The sequence below is a fragment of the Punica granatum genome, chromosome 2, assembly GCF_007655135.1.
Source record: "Punica granatum isolate Tunisia-2019 chromosome 2, ASM765513v2, whole genome shotgun sequence".
Taxonomy (NCBI): Eukaryota; Viridiplantae; Streptophyta; class Magnoliopsida; order Myrtales; family Lythraceae; genus Punica; species Punica granatum.
The window spans coordinates 14,633,993-14,653,732 of NC_045128.1; the positions used below are offsets into that span (position 1 = coordinate 14,633,993).

Genomic DNA, 19,740 nt, shown 5'->3' on the forward strand with positions numbered 1-19,740 from the left:
GCTGAGGAAGTCCAAATCTATAACTCAAAGAACAAAAAAAAAAAAAAGGAAAAAAAAAGTTAGGTCGAATCAGTTACAAGGACTATAGTGCCATTAAATAGAACTTCAGAATTAAAAAAAAAAGAAAGAAAAAGGTTAGAACAAATCCGCCAAGATCATCTTTTTCTTTTCTTTTCTTCCTTCTCTTGATGACTTTTACTGAATTTTCAGATCTATTCATGAAAGTATAATCCCAATATGCATTTGATCAGAAAATATGCTCCATGTAGTAAAATACAGCGAACTATGGTCTGCCATTTTCAATATCACATTGGAATAGAGAAGAGGACTTGGATGCACTAGTCCGAACTTCATATATATATATATATATATATATATATAGGAGGAACGCACGTGAGCGAATGAAATATAAAATGCTAGCACTTTTATTTAATAAAACTTCCATGACATGTTGTATCCTGCTTAGTACGTGGGGACATTTTTAATCCGAGGCCAGGGTCATATTTATTTAGCTGCACCTCCCTTCTCACTCTCATGAAGGCCGGAAAATATATGATTGTGGGTTGCTCTCAAAAGCATCCCGTGAAATGTGAGCAGCTCCACCGCTTCCAGGGGCTACCATTACCATGCATGAACCTCCATGGCGGCCGCCACCGCCGCCACCCTCACCCTTTGAGGACGCACCACCGCCTCCCCTGCCTTTCCCACCAGCTCCTCCACCCTTTCCTCCACCGCTACCGCCGCCGCCGCTCTTACCGCCTATGTTTAAATTGAATAGCTAATTAAATATTTCTTTGAGAATTAGAGGAGGGATGTGGACCGTATATGGTATGAAGAGGGCCTAAGAGACCAACTGGTATTATAGATTGTTTATTTTTGTGGGAAATCCCAAAACGTAATTTCACGATGAGATAAAATTAAATTGTTGTCTCGAATATTGGAGTGTTCCTCCCGTTAAGAATTGCCGTTCTTGGAGTGACTAAAGACATTGATTTTTTCTTTTTTTCTTTTCTTTTCTTTTTTGTTCTAAGGAAGGCTATGAATGTAGTACATTAAAATATAAATCATAAATATCTAATAAATGGACACGAATAGTCCCACTGAATATCGAATCTGTGACCTTTTAGTCATCAGGCGAGATGTGCGTCATTACGTTATACCCTCACTTGATTTATTTTTTCTTTTTCGATAGGAGAAAGATATTTTCATAAATACTGTTGACTAAGCTGAGTCATTCACGCATGCATTCATTAATGTCCTTTTTTACTGAGACTTATGTCGCAATTAATTAGTTCATGGATGCCCCAGGCACGCGCGTGGGGATAACTTTCTTGTGTTTAAGAATTAAAACACATAATACAATTGGTTGCAAATAGAAAACTATGATAAAAACCGTAATTAAGGAAGAATATGATTTTTTAAGAGTTCTGTCATTCTTCTTTTTTTAATCTTTTTTTTTTGGCATAAGAGCACTCTTTTGGTTAAAGCATTCGAAAATGGAAAATGTTAATGATTAATATATTCGAGTAGCCAAGATTTTGAAATTAAAAGATTAGAGTGGTCTGAAATAGTATTAAGAAAACCATAATTATATGTAGAAGCATCAAATGAGGAATGATAAATGGAATTCTAAAGTGGTCATTTTTTTAAATCCGTGGGTAAACGGGGCTAATGCCCAATAAGAACATTAACTGGTACAATAGCAGAGTATATAGACTCCAGAAATATCGGCCAACAAAAAAAGGCCTAAACCATTAGACATCGAGGAAAGGACATGCAAGCCCAACGAGAGACATAAAGATCTTCGAGTAAGCCAATCCGCGCAACAGTTACCTTCCCTAAACGTATGATTTACCATATAACTCCCAATTTCTCCGGATAAGTTCGTTGATTTCAAACATCAAGAGATGAAGAGGAGGTGCACCAATGCCATGGCCTGCAATGAGGTCTTGGACAGTAGACGAGTCTAATTCCAAGACTAATCTACGACAACCCAAATTCCACGCCAAATCAAGATCAGAATGAACCCCTGCAATTCAGTAGCTACAGATGTTGCAAAACCAAGGTGGGGCATTAACCCTTCCGCCCAATTACCATATTGATAATGAATGATGCCACCTGCCCCAGCACGTCTCGGATTACTCCTAGCCACCCAATTAGTATTCACCTTGTACCATCCTTCCTCGGGCTTTGACCAGAAAATAAGTCTGCATTGTTTTACCGGCCCTGGACATACTGAATTATCCTTCCTTTCCAAGTCAATGAAGCTCCGGGCTACATGGAGAATGCAACCACCTTCATTGCGTGGCCTGTTAAATCCTTCCCGAAACAACTCTTTTTTCCTCCAATTCCACAACAACCAACACCCTGTACCAAAGATCGCTAGCCAATTCGTGTTAGCTCCGTAAACGGGGCATGTGATAAAATGTCAGGAGGAGGGAATTAGCCTCGTCCAAGCCTGCAGTCTCTGGGACATGCAAAACCGATTCAGGAGCTGTATTGCACTTATGGCACAACGAAGAAGACAAAATATTTCGGCGGACCAGATACTTATTAGTAAGTAAATGATCATGAGCCACGATCCATAGGAAGAAACGGATTCTCTGGAGACCGGCCACGATCAGATCAATTTCCAAATGGGATTAGGAATGACAGATTCAGGACTAGAAATGATCGCATATGCTGAAGTGATCGAGAACTCACCAGATGTCGTGTCTCTCCAAAAGAATGAGTCTGGGCCTGCCTCGGGAATAGGAGGCTGAGTGCTAGCAATGTGAAGAAGCGTTGAATTGTCCAAGAACGGGGCAAAAGAAGGCCAATTCCATGATCCATCATATCTAACAAAATCTCTCATTGCTCGCCCTTGAAGTGCAGCTGGTGAAGTGCCATTAACAATAGCAGCAAGAGGCCGACAATCAGGTATCCATTGGTCCTCCAAAAATCGAGTCCTTGTTCCATCACCAATCAGCCATCTGACCCCGCTAGAAACCGCATTCCATGCTGCAACCACATTCTTCCTAAGCCACGAATCGGTGCTAGAAGAGGATAGCGAGAAATCCACACTTACCCTCCTGGGATATTTGTGGCAGAGCACCTGGCACCCAAGATCAGTCGGTCTTGAAAAGAAGCCCCAGCCAACTTTGCCTGACAATGCTGTATTGTAATCCGCTAACCTACGAATGCCCAGCCCTCCCTGAAGTTTGAATCGGCAAATAGCTTGCCATCCAACTAAGTGAATCTTTCACTGATCCGAAGAGTGATCCCAAAGAAAATCCTGATGCATATATATAAAGGTAGCCTCATAACATGCATAGTATTTGTGGGTATTGCAAGAGGCACCGATTGCACCAAGGTGTTCTGTCCGGCCATAGATAGAGTGGCAGCATACCAATCATTTATATGTTCTCGAACTCTGTTTAGGACATCCTGGAAGTGCCATTTCTGAACCTTCCCATGGACGATAGGAATACCCAGATATTTGCCTAAGAGGCAATGGATGAGAAATCACTAACTGCCAAGATTTGGTCACGAATCAGCTGCCGAACCTTCTTGGAAAAGAACACAACAAATTTCGCCATGTTGACCTTCTGACCCGATACTCGACAAGATGTGTTCAAAACAGAACAAATTTCTCTCATTTGACCAGTTGGGGCCTCTGTGAATAATAGGAGGTCATCTGAAAACATCAAATGAGACATAGGGGGTCCATTGCTACCAACCCGAATGGAATGCCATTTCCCTTCATTAACGGATTCAGAGATTACATGGGCAAGATGTTCTATGCAAACGACAAATATATACATATGGGGAAAGAGGACAACCCTGCCTGACACCTCGTCTCATGGGAAACTCCTCGGGGAGCTCCCCATTCCGAAGCACCTGCATGGTAGATGAAGTAATACAATCCATAATAACCGATCTAAGCTTCCGGGGGAGTGATTGTCTATCGTTGGCTTCTATGCCAGAATCAGCTGGGGGCCCGGAGAGGTGGCGGTTTACCCTGTGGCGGATGTCAGCTGTTCGAGGGCGTCCATAGTCTAATGGATAGGACAGAGGTCTTCTAAACCTTTGGTATAGGTTCAAATCCCATTGGATGCAATTTTTTACATCTATTTTTTGAGATAGAAATCTCAAGAACAAAATTGATACCTTGAATAATTTAAATAAGAAAGAGACACTTATAATTATATTATGACACTTAGTTTTTAGCTTCAAAAGTTAGATTCTATTTTCTTTTCTATTAATTTAATATTAGAAATTGAATTTTTTTTAATGGAAAATAGAACGGATAGAAAAAAACATTCAAAGAATATTATTATTCGTTAAGGAATGCCTACACAGAGTAGGATATCAGCAATACATGACCAGCTAAGACGGTCATACGCAGTCTCCAAATCAATCTTAACGACCATGAAACCACGCTCCTTCTTCATCCGAGCCATGGAATGAATGAGCTCCTGGGTAATAATGATGTTATCTTGAATGTGGCGACCTGGAACAAAGCTCGACTGGTTGGGGGAAATAAGATCCAACATGAATTGTTGCAGTCTGTTCGCAATGAGCTTAGTAACAATCTTTTAGGAGACAATACAAAGACTGATGGGTCTAAAGTGTTGAATTGTCCCCAGATTCGAATTCTTCGGAATAAGGACCAGTAAAGTGGAATCAACATCATCCATGGATTTTCCATAGTCGAAAACCCCCTTAACAAACTCCCGAACAGAGGAAGAAACAACATCCCAGTTAGCTTGATAGAATACCGATTGATAAGCATCTGGTCTACGAGCCTTAAATGCATGCATAGCAAAGATAGCCCTCCGAATCTCCTCCGGAGTAACTGATTCATCAAAGGATTGCACTGCCTCTTGTGGAATCACCGAAAGCTGGTGCTCAGTATTCAAGAGGACCGATTCTGATTGCTCATCGTAATGGCCTTGGAAGTGACGTACAGCCACTTGTCGGAGACGATTCTTGTCGAAAATCCAGACCCCTCCCTCATCTTTAAGCGAATCAACATGGATCCTCTTCCTTCTAATAATCGCCTTCGTATGAAAATAGGTAAGGTTTCGGTCTCCAAACGTAATCCAATTACTCCTTCACTTTTGATACCACAAAATTTCCTCTTGGAGCAGATGGCATCTAATTCCCGAAGTAGTTCTGCCTCGAGGCTGACAAGGAAAGGATTAGGCCTGAGTTGGAGAGACTGTTGAATCCCAGCTAAGCGGGGCCATGGTGTTACTGCAAAACGTATGTAGATTACGATCTCGAACTTTAAGCTTGAAATCTTCTAACCCCTGAGCAAGTCCAAGGTGACTAGGCCATGCCGATCTAAAGAATTATGGGAAATCCTTGTGAGTAAGTGACGCTACCAAATAACGGAAAGGTCTTCTATCTGCACGTGGTAGACCAAAGCCAAGAGAGTCCAGAAGTATTGGGTGATGATCAGAGTTCACCCTAGCGAGAACCCGAACAGCAGCTTCAGGGAGCATAGTTCTCCAGCTCCCATTGCATTCTATCACCCACTATGATCAAGCCACTGCGACTACCATATCATTGCGTCTCTGTCGACCCAGTTCCCGCGTCCTCTATACCTCGTCCCGAGCTTCTTTTCAGCTCACCCATGAGCTCCGAGCCACCTCGAGCCCCTCCTCTCCGCTTCGATGAATTCAACCCGAGCTCCTCGAGCTTCCTTCGTCCGAACCCATAGCCTAAGTCTCACTTCTTCCTCTCGCTTACTCAATCTCTTTTCTGCCTACGTTTTATCTCGTATGCTCGTCTCTGTCTCCTCTTCTCCCTTGCAGCTCCAACGAAGCTCCGGCCGCCGCCATCTACCACTGATCTGAGCCCGTCCCAGTCGAACTCTCCATCTCGAGCTCAGCTAGAACACCACAGCAGCAGCCATCAGCTTGCTACCTCCCCATCCTCGAGGTAACGGAACCCCGATGAGATTCTTGCATCACGGCCTTGACAAACCCGGTACCTCCACGAGCCTACCCCTGTCCGACCACTCATGCAGAGCCAAGCCCTCTCTCCTCCTCTTTGTCTCTCGATCTATCTCCGTTTGTCCATCTCTGCTGCTATGATCATTACTCTTGAAGGTACCGAAGCCCAATGGTCGTGTCCATGGAGGCATTCCTGCCCAGCGACCTCAGCTCGAGGAGTCTTGACTCTGTCAAGTTCTCTTTGTCTTCCCATCAGCAGCAAACTCGCTGTTGCAGCCTCGACTCCTCCAATTTCCAAGTTCAGCAGCTGTGGCCTGACTCTTAAGAGGGCTTGGTGAGATTCTAAACTCCGAGACTTGTGCTTGTGCTCGATTGAGGTGTTTGGCTGATTTATATGACAGTTTTTTTTTTTAATCAATTTGAGGAAGTTCCAATAGATTACCATGTTTAGAAGTCAAGCCCAAAGGTGTGGCTGAATTAGGGGACGTTTCTTTTTTCGATTCACGATGTTTTGATGTTTTGAGCATGAGTTTCAGGATTTGCTACTGCATTTGAACGTACGGCTAAGCTATATAAAGTTTCCTTGCATGATTAGGGATCGTTTCGCGGATTTTGATGATTGAAACCAGAGGGAGTCAAGGGCTGAGATACTCCTTGTTTCCTTGATCATTTGGAGACTTAGTTTACTTGATTTTGTTCACTAAAGATTGAGTTTGAGGTAAGTGGTCAGTTTTATTGCAGCTCTTTGATTGATTCGAGCATGTTCGGCATGACATCAATGAGTTGAACTCGAGTTTGAGGCAGTGGCTGAATTGCATGATAATTCTTGTATGATTCGAGATGTTTTTAGCATATGATCTCGAAGGCTTTATGCTACGTGTAAACGAGTGGCTGAATAAATGGTCAGGATTGCTTGATGGGGTCACCCTTAATAACATGAAATGGGTCGCTTTTGAAGCAAGATGCCTTTTGGACCTCTCTCTGTTATGTTCCATGACCTATTAGTCTCTTTAAAGTCAACATGTTGGATTTCAGTACGCTGATCAGCCTTTATTAAGGTCCTTAGAGACTTGTTTTGGCCACCTTACCATCGTTGGATAAGTTGTCCTCGTGTCTAGACAATTTAGGACAGCTCCCTTGTTGCATTTCGTGCCATTTCGGTCTTTCCAATGTCAATTTAGGACACTTTCCAGTTCTGGCCAGATTTATTATTGGAGTTTTGAGGCTCAGTTTGATCACATGTGAGGAGTAGGAAAGATGTTTTGGTGCTTTTGTCTCCTTTGCTTACTCTTTCTTACGTCTTTCCTGGTTAACGATGCAATCGATAAATACTTAATTGAGTTTTTGAATGATGGATGAATGAAATGGGTTTCAATCTTGGACTTGATTGTGACATGTTAGCTCGAGTAATTTATAAAATTGCAATTTCCTACTTCCTTCCTCTTTATTCTTTCTTTTCTTTTTCTTGCATGTCAACACAAGTAAAAGAAGAGAAGATGGGAAGAGGCTCGAGAAGTTAGGGGATGGCGGCTATCCTAAGGTTAGGATATGTCGGGACTTGAAGGCTACAATGCGCCCCCGTGGTCGTGGATTGTGGAACACCTATTGAGCTAGACTCCCGAAAACCTTTCAGGAATGTTTTGATGATAACTTGGGGAATGAATGGAAAGAGAGTCTTGTAAACACAAATTTAGGGAAATGGGAGTACAACACAAATTTAGACATACCATCTAAACTTACGGGTCTTGCAGTTTTTTCACTGTTTACAGACCAGCCCAGAACTTCCTGATATGTCCCAGTTTGCCCTTGGGCGAATTTTGACATACTCCACTCAATAGCTGAACTTTTTTACTGTCCCAAATCAGCCCTTAGAGTTTTAACCGAATTTCCAAATCTGTCCCGTACTTTTGAGTTGTTATAGATCAGCCCTGGACATTTTATAAGGTTTTCAAAGCCAGGTAAAAGCTTTTCAGACCTTTCAGTCGAGTCCCTGAACGGTTTATCTCACTTTCAAATCATTCCCCAAACTTTTAAATAAGTTCTTGAAAATATAAATGATGGAATACTTTCCATTGGACCTTGATAAAAGAAAATGGATAAAATGGGAAAGCCAATTGGTTATGATTGATATTGGGTGAGTCCATGCCACGATAAGAGCTAAGTGTGAGTGTGACCACGGATCCCAGGCAAATCAACTTGGGAAAATCAATAAAAAATGGCAAGTTTAGACGGTTAAGTACCGAAAGGGGGGTTATTGGCTTACGAGCCTCTAATCCTGTACTAAAACCCCCGAATCGAGTTCTTTGGACCGTAGATCGATAAAACCTAGGTGGATAGTATATCACATTCCACGTAGGTAACGTAGGTATCTAGTCGACCTTTAACCTGTTAGTGGCAACTCCATAATTTTTCAAACCCAATTTGAAAGTTCCTCATCTGCTCGAATTTTCCTTCCGACAAAAACCTAGATCACTCCAGCAAAAAGGTCATCGATAAGCCCTGGCTCCTAGACGTGAAGAGACTAGAGCTTTCCAATTTTCTTGCATAATAAAAAATGGCAAAAAGGATTTGAAAATTTGGAATAGAGACTTCTTCGGCCACTATGATGTGAAGATCGCAGACAGCCAGGCACACTCGAGGAGCTTGATATGTTGCAGCAACTTCAGTCTGGTTAGGTTGTTATTGGTTAGTCCTGGATTGTGCTACATTGGGTCAGAAATCCTTAGAGATATGTGGGTGTGATCTGTTTATATTATGTTGGAGTATTTTTTGTTCCTTGTGTGGTTTGTTTTGCCTTTTCTTTCAATAATGGATGAATCCTCGGTCACCTATTCTTCCGTAATGGATGTCTCTTGAAGCATCCATCTATTTGTAAGGGCTACCTCTTCAGGTAGTCTTCTTGTTGTTGTTCTAGCCAACACTACAGTCGGCAATCCAACATAAATTGTGTTAAACAAAATTATGTAGCCTTACTGTTCATGGAATAATAAATTGCGTCTCTAATTGAATTTGTTAATCTCGTATAAATCTCTAAACTTTTTAAATTCATAAAATTTTAGTTTAAGTTAATCAATATGCTAATATCAAGACAAAGAATATAATATTACAAAAAGGACGAAAAATATAATATGATACGTGCAGAGTTTAAAATTTAATGGGAGCTAGATTATCGTTTAAAATGTATAAATATGAGAGATGATCGAGGATAGTTGTTGTAGTACTTATAGGCCTCTTTTAGAGATTGATCATTCGTTTGTTTTTCGAATTATGATTTTACTCAACTCAACTTTATCTTTTCCTCCAATTCAATAATACAATCATCATTTTTATTATTATTTTTATTTAATAAATATTTTTTCTAATAATTTTTATAATTAATTTTTTAATAATAAATTATCTATCTAAATTCACATTTATATATACATATCAATTTTTAATAATAAATTTCTTTTCTACTTTCACATCTATATATACATATATATATATATTATTACACAACAATATATTTATAAATATTTATAATCATTGCACAAAATCAAATTGAATTGGATCATTATCTAATTCAAAAACCAAAAGCAAGCTGAAACTCTATCCCAATAAATGGCTCTACCCAAATCTTGATCATTGCCGCTTCTTTATTGTCAATGGTATCAGTAATCGCACTTCAAGCATTGCTTCCCTATCAATATGTATTAATTTCATCACGTTCTCCTCCAATTCAAAATCCACAGAAAAATGAAGAAGATGACAGGTTGAACTTGCAAGAAACTTCCACTTTCGCATATTTTGTGCATATCCATTCAGATTGTTCCTATGATAACTTGTAATTGAATTAGAAACTCTATGCTAAGTAATTTTTAAAACTTTTCAGTTACAAATGAGACTCAAATCCTAATACAATAAAAGAGATAATTTGCAAAATTTAATTAAAAAGGATGAAATTATATAATTGAGAACTAAAGGAGTCTTTAAAAAGTAGATCATAGGACACGTGACGCACATGTGGAAAATCGGTTGCTATAGATAATATAAATATATATGTAATATTAGTTATATAATATAGGGTAAATTACAAAAAAAAAATGTAAATTTTGAAAAACGTTTTAGTTTTGTTATAAATTTTACTTTGTAATAAAAAAATCACATGTTTTGATAATCATCTCAGATTTGACCTCTGTTACTATTTCGTTAAAATTTTCGTCCATTTGTCCACGTGGATTTTATGAGACCCACAAAATTTGTACATCATTTGATCATCTTCTTTTTTTTTTTTACAAAAATAACTTAGGGTATGTTTGGCAAATGAGTTTTGTTCAACTCTGCTCTGTTTAACTCGCATAAAAACAAAATTGGCCGCAACATTTGAAGGAGCAGATGACCAGTCATTTTAACTTTGCTGCTTAGTTTGACTAGTTGTTTGATTTTTTTTTTGGCCCCTGTCGGTGTTAAGGCAGAGAGCCGTTGAAGGAGTAAAGACATAGCCGCTCCTCTCCATCTCCTCCTCCTTCCTGCATGTTCCCTTTCTTCCTTCTCTGCTTTGTCCGCATAACCTAGGCCGAAATCGGCAGCATTTCTTTGTAATCTAGGTCGGAAACTGCCCGTTTACTGATTTGAAGTTATCAATTTCACCGATTATTGACTTATGAACGCGTTATTTGCAGAGGGCTGTTCGTCCGTGAAGGCTATTCTGTGCAAATTTGGTACGAAGAACAGTGAAAAGCACGAGCTTTTCAGGAGTGATTCGCGAAGGACGTCTTGTCTGTCACCGGCTGCCAGAGATTACCGACTTTGGTCGTTGTCGGGGCCCCCCTCCAGTTCGCTGTTCTCCACCAGGGTTGGGGTTTAAGAACCGCAAAAAGTTGTTGTTTTGGAGAGACATCGATAGTGAGGTAACATCTTCTGATCGCTATCTCGATTAATGCTTTTGGATTGCAAAACTTGGTGGAATTTCGAAGCTATCTGCTTAGCGAGACCTCCCTGGTCATCTGGTGCCATTGCCCTGTTAGTGTAAAGTGGCTAACTGTGTCAATTTCATCGATATGTTTTTCATCGGAATGAATGAGCCTTGTTTGTTGTCCTTTCCGGAACAAACTGAAGTTATGAGCTTGTTCTTCCTGATCTGTTAACAGAATGTTAACATGTTGCTGTGGATTTGTGGTTCGGCCTATCTGTGCTTTTCTTCCTTGTTTACTCAGTTAATTTGACTGCTTCTAATGTGGTTGCAAAACTATGCGTTGATGCCATGGTCGTGGTTCAGAATTTTTGGCTTATGGCCGTTGCCATCTTACTGTGCATTATGTGGGATTGGTAGATGCATGTTCTTTGCATTTCAAGAAGCAAAAGACTGACTGATTTCGGTGTTTCATACTGTTGTCTATTGCTGCTGATAGATCATTGTTAGGTGCATTGTTAGATCATTGTTATTCTGGACCAACTGCATGCATCATGGCTCCTAAAGGCAAAAATATCATCGACTGGAGTGATGAAATGGAGTTCGTTTTCATAAACATAATGCTTGAGAAGCTGAGAAGAGCACACACTACAACATGGAAGCAAACTACTTGGAAGGAGATCACGGCTAAGATGGTAAATCTATTTCTCGATCAACAACTGTGTTTGCAGAAGGTAAATGACAAGCATCAGAGAATGAAGACAAATTTCACCCGATTCTCTGAAATAGTTAGGCATACAGGCGTTGGGTGGGATGCAGACACAAACACCATCACAGCCGACCAAGATGTTTGGGATATGTTTGCAAAGGTACATTCTCATAAATTGTTTGTTCGGCTTCTATGGTTGTTTTGAATGAATTGTCACTGATCTTCTTTGAGTCATGCCGTACTTCATTGTATAGAAGAACAGGGCATACAAGGCATTTCGGAGCAAGGGCTGCAACCACTACGATTTGCAGAAGCAACTCTTTAGTTCTTCAGTGGCTACCTGTGCTCTTCGCATCTCCTCGACCGATCCACCTCTAACTTTAGAAGAAGAACGCCGATTAAATGAGGAATTCTTATCTAGGGGGAAGGGGAAGGGGAAGGGGAAACAACATGTCGACCTCGAAAAAGGCTCCAATGAAAGTGACGACCTCGTCCATGTTGCAGAGCCCATGATAATCAAGTCTCGACGTCGAGTGCCGAAAAGACGTCTAAGCAAGAGTTCACAAATGTAGGCATGCATGGACCTGTTTAGGGAGAGTTACACGAAGCAGTAGCCACAGAAAACCCCACCGTCGGCAAAGAGAAGCAAGTCAGTAACGAACCCTGAGAAACCTGAGAAGAATAGCATCGAGGAAGCCCTCGAGGAGTTGGCTAAATTGAAATCAAGAATCCCTCACTCCCTATATGTGAAAGCCGCCAAAGCCCTCCTTGATCCGAGAGCGCGAAGGCTTTTCATGTGGTTCAAGGAGGACGACCAACAGGAATGGATATTGCAGCTTCCTCATACTTGAAGAATCTGTGAACCCATCTTTATTTTTAATTTTTAAAATTACTATGGTTTTTTTTTTATGACTAAACTCTTGTTTGTTTTGTGTGTTTTCTTTTGTTGATGATTTTCTATTTGCATGTTAAATGGTTATGATTAATGTGTTTCACTGTTAACGAAGTGTTCATGATCTTATGTCCACATCGACAAGCGATCATTTGTCAAACAGTATGTCTCGTAATGCGTCGTTTTCGGGCTATGACAATAACTCTATTAACGACGAGCCTGATAGTAGGCGACGGGCGTTCTTCTACATGATGATGCAATATGATCAGCTCGATGATCCCGTTCCACGTAACAGGCCTTGTAGAAATTCAGCACTTCAAGGAAGACAATACATTGTTGAACTACTAGGGAGTGACGTTCGGTGCTTCGAAAGTTTCAGAATGGAACCCTACGTGTTTAGAAATCTATGCGACACACTTCGATTGCAGTGTGGCATCACAGATAGCAGTAGAGGTACCACAGTCGAAGAGCAAGTTGGTATGTTCTTGTTAGTAATTTCACACGGTATGCGATTTTCAATGGTGGCGGAAAGGTTTCAGCATTCAAAGGAGACGGTGTCACGATTTATCAAAAAAATTGCACGCGGAATACAACAATTATCACAAGATTTTATAACACCGCGGAACGTTGCTGTCCAGCCGGAAATTGAAAATGACGAAAGGTGGCGTTTCTTTAGGGTATGTTTTCTGCTAATTTCATACTGTATAAAACCGTTTTCGGTATACTATGTTCGGTACATATAATTATGCGTTTGTCATGCAGCATTGTATTGGAGCTATCGATGGAACCCATGTCGCTGCATGCGTGCCACAGGCGAACAGAGTACCTTATCGCGATCGGAATGCCGAGATATCTCAAAATGTATTGGCTGCTTGTTCACACGACTTGATGTTTACATACGTGATGACGGATTGGGAGGGTTCCGCACACGATTCAAGAATATTTTCTGAAGCTGTGTCAGTGGAAGGTTTTCCAGCACCGCGTGGTCGTGAGTATTTGCTTATACATGCGACGGTTTTCTATGAAATTGCATCTCTAATTTAATTAACTTTAATTTTCCTTATGTTCTATGCAGAACAATATTATGTTGTTGATGCATGATTTCCAAATATACCAGGATATTTGGCTCCATACAAGGGGGAACGGTACCACCGGAGTGATTTTCCTCGGCAAAATCCGCCAACAACGAAAAAAGAGCTATTCAATCAGCGCCATGCGTCAATGCGTAATGTAATTGAACGTTGCTTTGGTATTTTGAAAAAGAGATTCGCCATACTGACTTTAATGACGAACTTCATACCTTATACACAAGGACAACTTGTCCTTGCCTGTTTTGTTTTGCATAATTTTATACGCCGTAATAATTATCATGACAGATTATTTCTGGAGTACGGCGATGCGTGGATGGATTACGATGAATTTCGCAATCCTCCACTACAAGAAAGTAATAGAGTGGATATATATATGAGTAGCGCCGAAATGAACGTTGTACGCGATCGTATCGCTAATCGGTTATGGCGTACAGAGAGATGAGTGCGATGACATACACTTACGTGTTGTATTAGGAGTTGTCTTATTTATTATTATGATGTGACAAATGAATTTGCACGCATTATATTAAATGACAAAAATGAATGTATATAATTACTTTTTGTACGTGTCTTTAACGTGGTTGCTTTACTTTGTCAAATGTGCGAAAGTTTATCCTACTCCTTTGAAAAGTTGCGACATCTTCATGTGACAAAAGGCCAAGGAAAGCTGAAAAAGGAAAAAAAATTTTTTTAACCCGAAATGAGATTAGTATCAGTTAAAATAAAGTTAAAGACAATTCGTGGTCCGAAAAAATAACACAAACCGGAGCACAAATTTGTCCATTTTTCATATTGTTACATTCCTATTCCTAAAATTAATGAAGAACAGGGCATTTGCTGAAAAAAAATTCAACCGCCCATTGTTGACCGTGCGGTTGTGCTGCATTGTTGTCTGGTAGTAAACCAGGATTGAGCAGAGTTGAACAACACTTCATTTTCCAAACAGGCTCTTAAGTTTTCATAAAAGTCTCAATTTTGTTCTAAATTTTGATTTATAATTTTAAAAAAATACATATCAACACTCCGTTTTGGTCCACCGGCTCCAATAGAGAACATCAACAACAATCATGATTACAACCAGGAAACTATTACAGAAGAAGACTCAGCAAACCCCGGGTCACTATTCACAACCGGGTTAGCCATGTCAATCGGACGGCCTCGGGAGTGATGCACTGAGGATCGCAGCACGAGAAAAATTTGAAATCGACAACCAAGCATGATCACAAGTAGGAGGGGTAAAATCGTCATTTCTATCATCCATCGGTGGGAAGTAACCCAGCTGTAAATAGTAACCTAGGGTTTGCTGGGTCTTCTTCTGTAATAGTTATCGGGTTGTAACTAGGAATGCTGTTGATGTTCTCTCCTGGAGCTGGTGGACTAAAACCGGGTACTGACATGTATTTTTTTTAAAATTACAAATCAAAATCTAGAACAAAACCAAGACTTTTATGAAAATTTATGTTATTTTTGTAAAGAAAAGAGAAGATCATCAAATGATGTACAAATTTGGTGGGTCCCATAAAGTCCATGTAGGCAAATAAACGAAAATCTTAATGGAATAGTAACGGAGGCCAAATCTGAGACAATTATCAAAACATGTGATTTTTTTGTTACAGAGTAAAATTTAGAACAAAACTAAGACATTTTACAAAATTTAGATATTTTTTTTTGTAATTTGCCCTATAATATAATATAATTAGTTAGAAACGTGAATACTTTTCCAAAAAAGTTAACCATGTGAATCATGACTAATGGGATGGGACCAATTTACATAATTATTTAGATACATGCAGAGTGATATAAAGAGGGACCTTTTCAACTGATATTTGTCTCTCGAGATCAAATGACACTAGTGTATGTGTATCCAGATATATTTCACATGTGGAAAATCGGTTGCTATAGATAATATAAATATATATGTATATTGTGAGCAATCAATGCCTTACCCAATATGGTTGGCTCTTTGTGTATTTATGACCTTAGGATTTACAAGGTAAATTTATATACATGGTATGTGTATCTCGTTAGGGGTGTGCACGGGTATCAGGTTCACCCGGAACCGGTCGGAATCTACCCGTTAGGGTAGAGTCCGAATAGCTTGTATTGAAAATGGGGTAGGGTCTGGGTATTAAAATAAGGAACAGGTGAAAATCAATTCCGATTCCGGTTCCTGTCTACAGGGTATCCAGAACTGAAACCGGATATTTAAAAAAGAAGAAGAAGAAGAGAGGAAAGAGTAAAGTTATTATCTCCTCTAATTAATCGGAACAGAGACACTTCCCTTCGTTCTCTTCTCTTCTAAACATAATCTCCATTCTCTTCTCTCGGTCTCTTCTCCAGCCGTTTCCGAGACTCCGATTTCTCTCTCTCGCTCTCTATTGCCAACCCCGACTCTTTAGAGGCTCCCCTTCCGTCTTCTACTCTCTGCTAAGGTAAAGTTTAATTCCCAATTACTACAGCCCAGGTCGCGGGATCTTCTTACCCCTACACAAAGGTTAGAATAGGGGGAAAAGCACATGCATTAGAGGCAACAGAGTTCCTTCTTATGAAATCTGTCTAGCATTGATAGTTCTACTGCTAAAATGCACGAAAAAAACCTGTTTAGTACCATTCGCAAAGGGAAAGAAAATGGGCCCTCCCGTGTTTAAAAGAGCCTTGCTCATCTTCGAGTATTTGCTCATAAATGAATCAACTGCTCTCATTAGTTCGTTTATGTTGCTACTCTATCAAGTGATTTTAAGTTTACCTTTCTAGTGGGCTAATTCCATTGTTGTGGCAATTATCGTACTTCAAATTTACAAGTTCCAACAGGGTACTTGAAATCTGTGGTATAATACAGGTTCCGAGTAAGTTTTGATTTTAGGATTCAACAAGGTAGGGTCCGGTTCCAAAATCTTAGAACATATCCCTTACAGGGTATGATCCGAGTATCGTGAAAAATACAGGATACCCGGAACCGATCGCCCCTATATCTCGTGATCAAGGTAGGAATCCCAAAATATATTCTAATATATATATATATATATATATATATGTAATATTAATTATATAATATAATGTGATTAGATAGAAACGTGAATACTTTTCCAAAAAAGTTAACCACGTGAATCATGACCCATGGAATGGGACCAATTTACATAATTATTTAGATACATGAAGAGTGGTATAAAGACGGACCCTTTTAATTAATATTTGTCTCTCGAGATCAAATTCCATTAGTGTATGTGTATCCAGATATATTAACAGCGGAAACCATATAATCATTATACCAGCAGTCAAACAACAATGGCATCATCGGAGGCACTTCACGGGAGGTTGCAGACGGATATCGACCTGAAGTCGAGTGCAGAAGAGTATTACAAGATGTGGAGGAAAGAGGCCCACAAGATCCCCACAGCGACGGGCCAAAATATTCAGGCGATCACTCTTCATGAAGGTGACTGGCACGACCATGGAGCTATCAAGATCTGGAACTACACTGTTGGTAAGCTAGAATTGCACTCTATTAATATTTAACACCTAATTACAATAAAAAGTGATCATGGTCGTAAAGCTAAGTCGAGCTACATGGACCCGTGATTTTTCCCATAGGGCTGTAAAATTGCTCAGAGAGACGAAGTTAAGGGGCATGCCCTCGATGGCTTGTTAAAGGAGTGGACGATGACCGTAGCAATAGTTTTCATGTTTGACTCCCTCGCCTAATTCATTCATACGCAGTGTGTGACCGCCTCTGTTAGTTCCACGGAGATATTTCAAGTTTACCTGATTTTCATGAACACAGGTATTTTGCCCGCACTTCATCGTGAGTGCAAAAACTCTATCAAGTTATTTGAAAACATGCAAACGATGTTTTCTTTTTCGTTAACAAAGGAGGTTCAATTGGGTCTATGCAATTACACTATGCAAATAACATTAAATAATAGAGAAGATATTCTATTTTAAGAAAATAAAAGTATTCCTATTTTGTAAATTTGTGAAAATAAAATAATGAAATCAAATTTCAGATTGGGTCTTTTTATATGGGTAAAGGGTAAAAAGTATTTTATCAAAAAAAAAAAAGAGAGAGAAAAAAGCATTACTTATAACACAAAAGATAAGCCTATAAGTATAATCCATAAAAATATACAATAGATCAAGAAGTGTTCTCCAGGAAGCCCCGTGCCTCAGTTCAGTGATTTAATCGGTTGATGCAGAGCATAACGCAGCCACAAAAGAAGGGGAGCCAGCAAGTGATATCTCGCACCCGGATCTTATACCATCATATCGGATGTTGAGAGCAATTTGTACACCCTAAAAGGAAAGAAACTTGTACAGGATGCAAGGAAAAGATGCAAGAAAGTGAAGGGCTAATTTGGGTTGCGGCTGAGATGTACCACGATAATATAAATATACCGCAGCATATATATGAGGATATCAATCTCGAGATAATGAATAACCATATATATATATATATATATATATACAGTTCCTGACTAATTATGCTTCTGAATGCGTAGATGGGAAATCGGGAGTATTCAAGGAGAAGGTGGAGTTCGATGATGCGAGCATGACTATTACCCTCCATGGCATTGAGGGAGATGTTTACAATGAGTACAAGGTATACAGGCCCATATGCAAGGTTGTGCCGAAGAACAGGGGCTCCGTGGCGAAGCTGGTCATAGAGTACGAGAGGGTGAATGAGGATGCACCGATTCCCAACAAGTTCATGGACTTGTTTGTCAGCATGACTAAGGATATCGATGCCCATGCCTATGCTGCATCGACATGAGAGGATGGTGCATGTAGCAGTGACCATGTTTCCGGGGTCAATATGTTTGCTATATATACATCCATATGGAAGTGTTCGCAGTCCTTTAAATAAATGAAAGCTCCCCATGGGAGGTTTCTACTTTTCTTGCATGAATAAAATTCGATTGGTAACGTTTGCTAGACATATATTGCTGCGGTGTAATACCGAATTTATGTTTGTTTTGGTAAATAACCCTTACTTACGCATTACAATAATGAAAGTCTATCTAAAAGATGCCATGCAGAACAAGTCAATTTTAGATTCAGTGGATCTTGAACTCCGCACTAATGACAAACTCATAAATCGCACAAGATTATCGCATGACATGATCACTTGAGAATTCAAACGTCATAACTACATCTATACACAAAATATATGCATGTATGAAACTCCTTTTAATATTTGTCGACTTGTAAGTGAATTACCTTTGAAGGGAAAAAAAAATACTTTTTTTATAGATAAAAAGGGGGAATTGAATAAATCATGTGATTTTGAGTGATAAAAATAAATAGATGGATATATTCAGAACTCAAAATCATGTGATAGAAAATAACACAACTATGGAGACCTATCTATCCAATTGAACGCCTAGAATCCATTCATCATTTTGGTCGAGATTTTTACATGCCGGTTAAAACGAATCCAATTCTCACAACTCCAAGAATGTATACCTATAGAAACCGAATATAACCTAGATACGTTGAGGGATAGATATCGTCGAGAACTCCTACGGCATCAAGCTCGATCAGACTTTGAAGTGTATGAGAGTGCTCCTGGAACTTTCAACCCATGAATATCAAAGAACCTATGTGTCTCAATTGATCAAGAACTTAGGCTCTTCTCATGGCCGAATTTCCAAAGTCTCGCGATTTCTTCAAGAATTAATTTCATTCTCCAGTGAGAGATTTTGAGTGATCCTAAATAGTTTAATCCCCTTTCAGTTGCAAAGTCTCTGGTCACTCAATTGGTTGACTTAATAAGCTGACATTGGCGTTTCCTTTTTGCTACACGATTTCGGAGATTTTCGGAGAATAATCCCTGGAAAATTGCAACCAACATGGGCTGATTTTAGTAAGGTCTTGATTTTAAGTCCTTGTGAATACAGAAAATTTACGCCGTGAGAGCTTTATATCTTGGTGTGCCGATCCAACTCGACTGGATTAATCGAGATTCAATTGAGCTTCCGAATATTATGGTTAAAAAAAAATTGGAATATTGCATCCTGAGGCCGGTCTTGGTTCCATGAATATCCCTTCGGGAAGGTAGGCTGCATGGCAAAAGGAATTGCGGGCAGGCTGATGGGCTTTGGACGTTTGTTTGATTTTCGGTTCCGAATGGACAATTCCGCGGCCAATTAAAAAAAAAAATCACATCTCTCGAACCGTCGAGAGTTTCGAGGCCATACTATGTCAAGAGAAACCTATTC

The 19,740-nt window shown here is 39.7% G+C and overlaps 1 protein-coding gene, 1 long non-coding RNA gene and 1 other non-coding gene across 3 annotated transcripts; all 3 read left to right on the top strand.

Moving 5' to 3' along the window:
* Positions 1 to 4,026: 4,026 nt before the first annotated feature.
* TRNAR-UCU lies at positions 4,027 to 4,098 on the top strand. The gene has a single exon. It is a non-coding gene; the product is annotated as a tRNA-Arg (tRNA).
* Positions 4,099 to 4,442: 344 nt separating this feature from the next.
* On the top strand, positions 4,443 to 7,666 carry LOC116194784. The gene is made up of 2 exons (XR_004154524.1): positions 4,443 to 6,276; positions 6,538 to 7,666. It is a non-coding gene; the product is annotated as an uncharacterized LOC116194784 (long non-coding RNA).
* A 9,036-nt stretch (positions 7,667 to 16,702) lies between these two features.
* On the top strand, positions 16,703 to 18,460 carry LOC116195089 (MLP-like protein 328). The gene is made up of 2 exons (XM_031524064.1): positions 16,703 to 17,009; positions 18,022 to 18,460. The coding sequence occupies exons 1-2, from the start codon at positions 16,811 to 16,813 to the stop codon at positions 18,291 to 18,293; spliced, it is 471 nt and encodes a 156-aa protein (XP_031379924.1). The 5' UTR covers positions 16,703 to 16,810; the 3' UTR covers positions 18,294 to 18,460.
* The last annotated feature ends 1,280 nt before the right edge of the window (positions 18,461 to 19,740 follow it).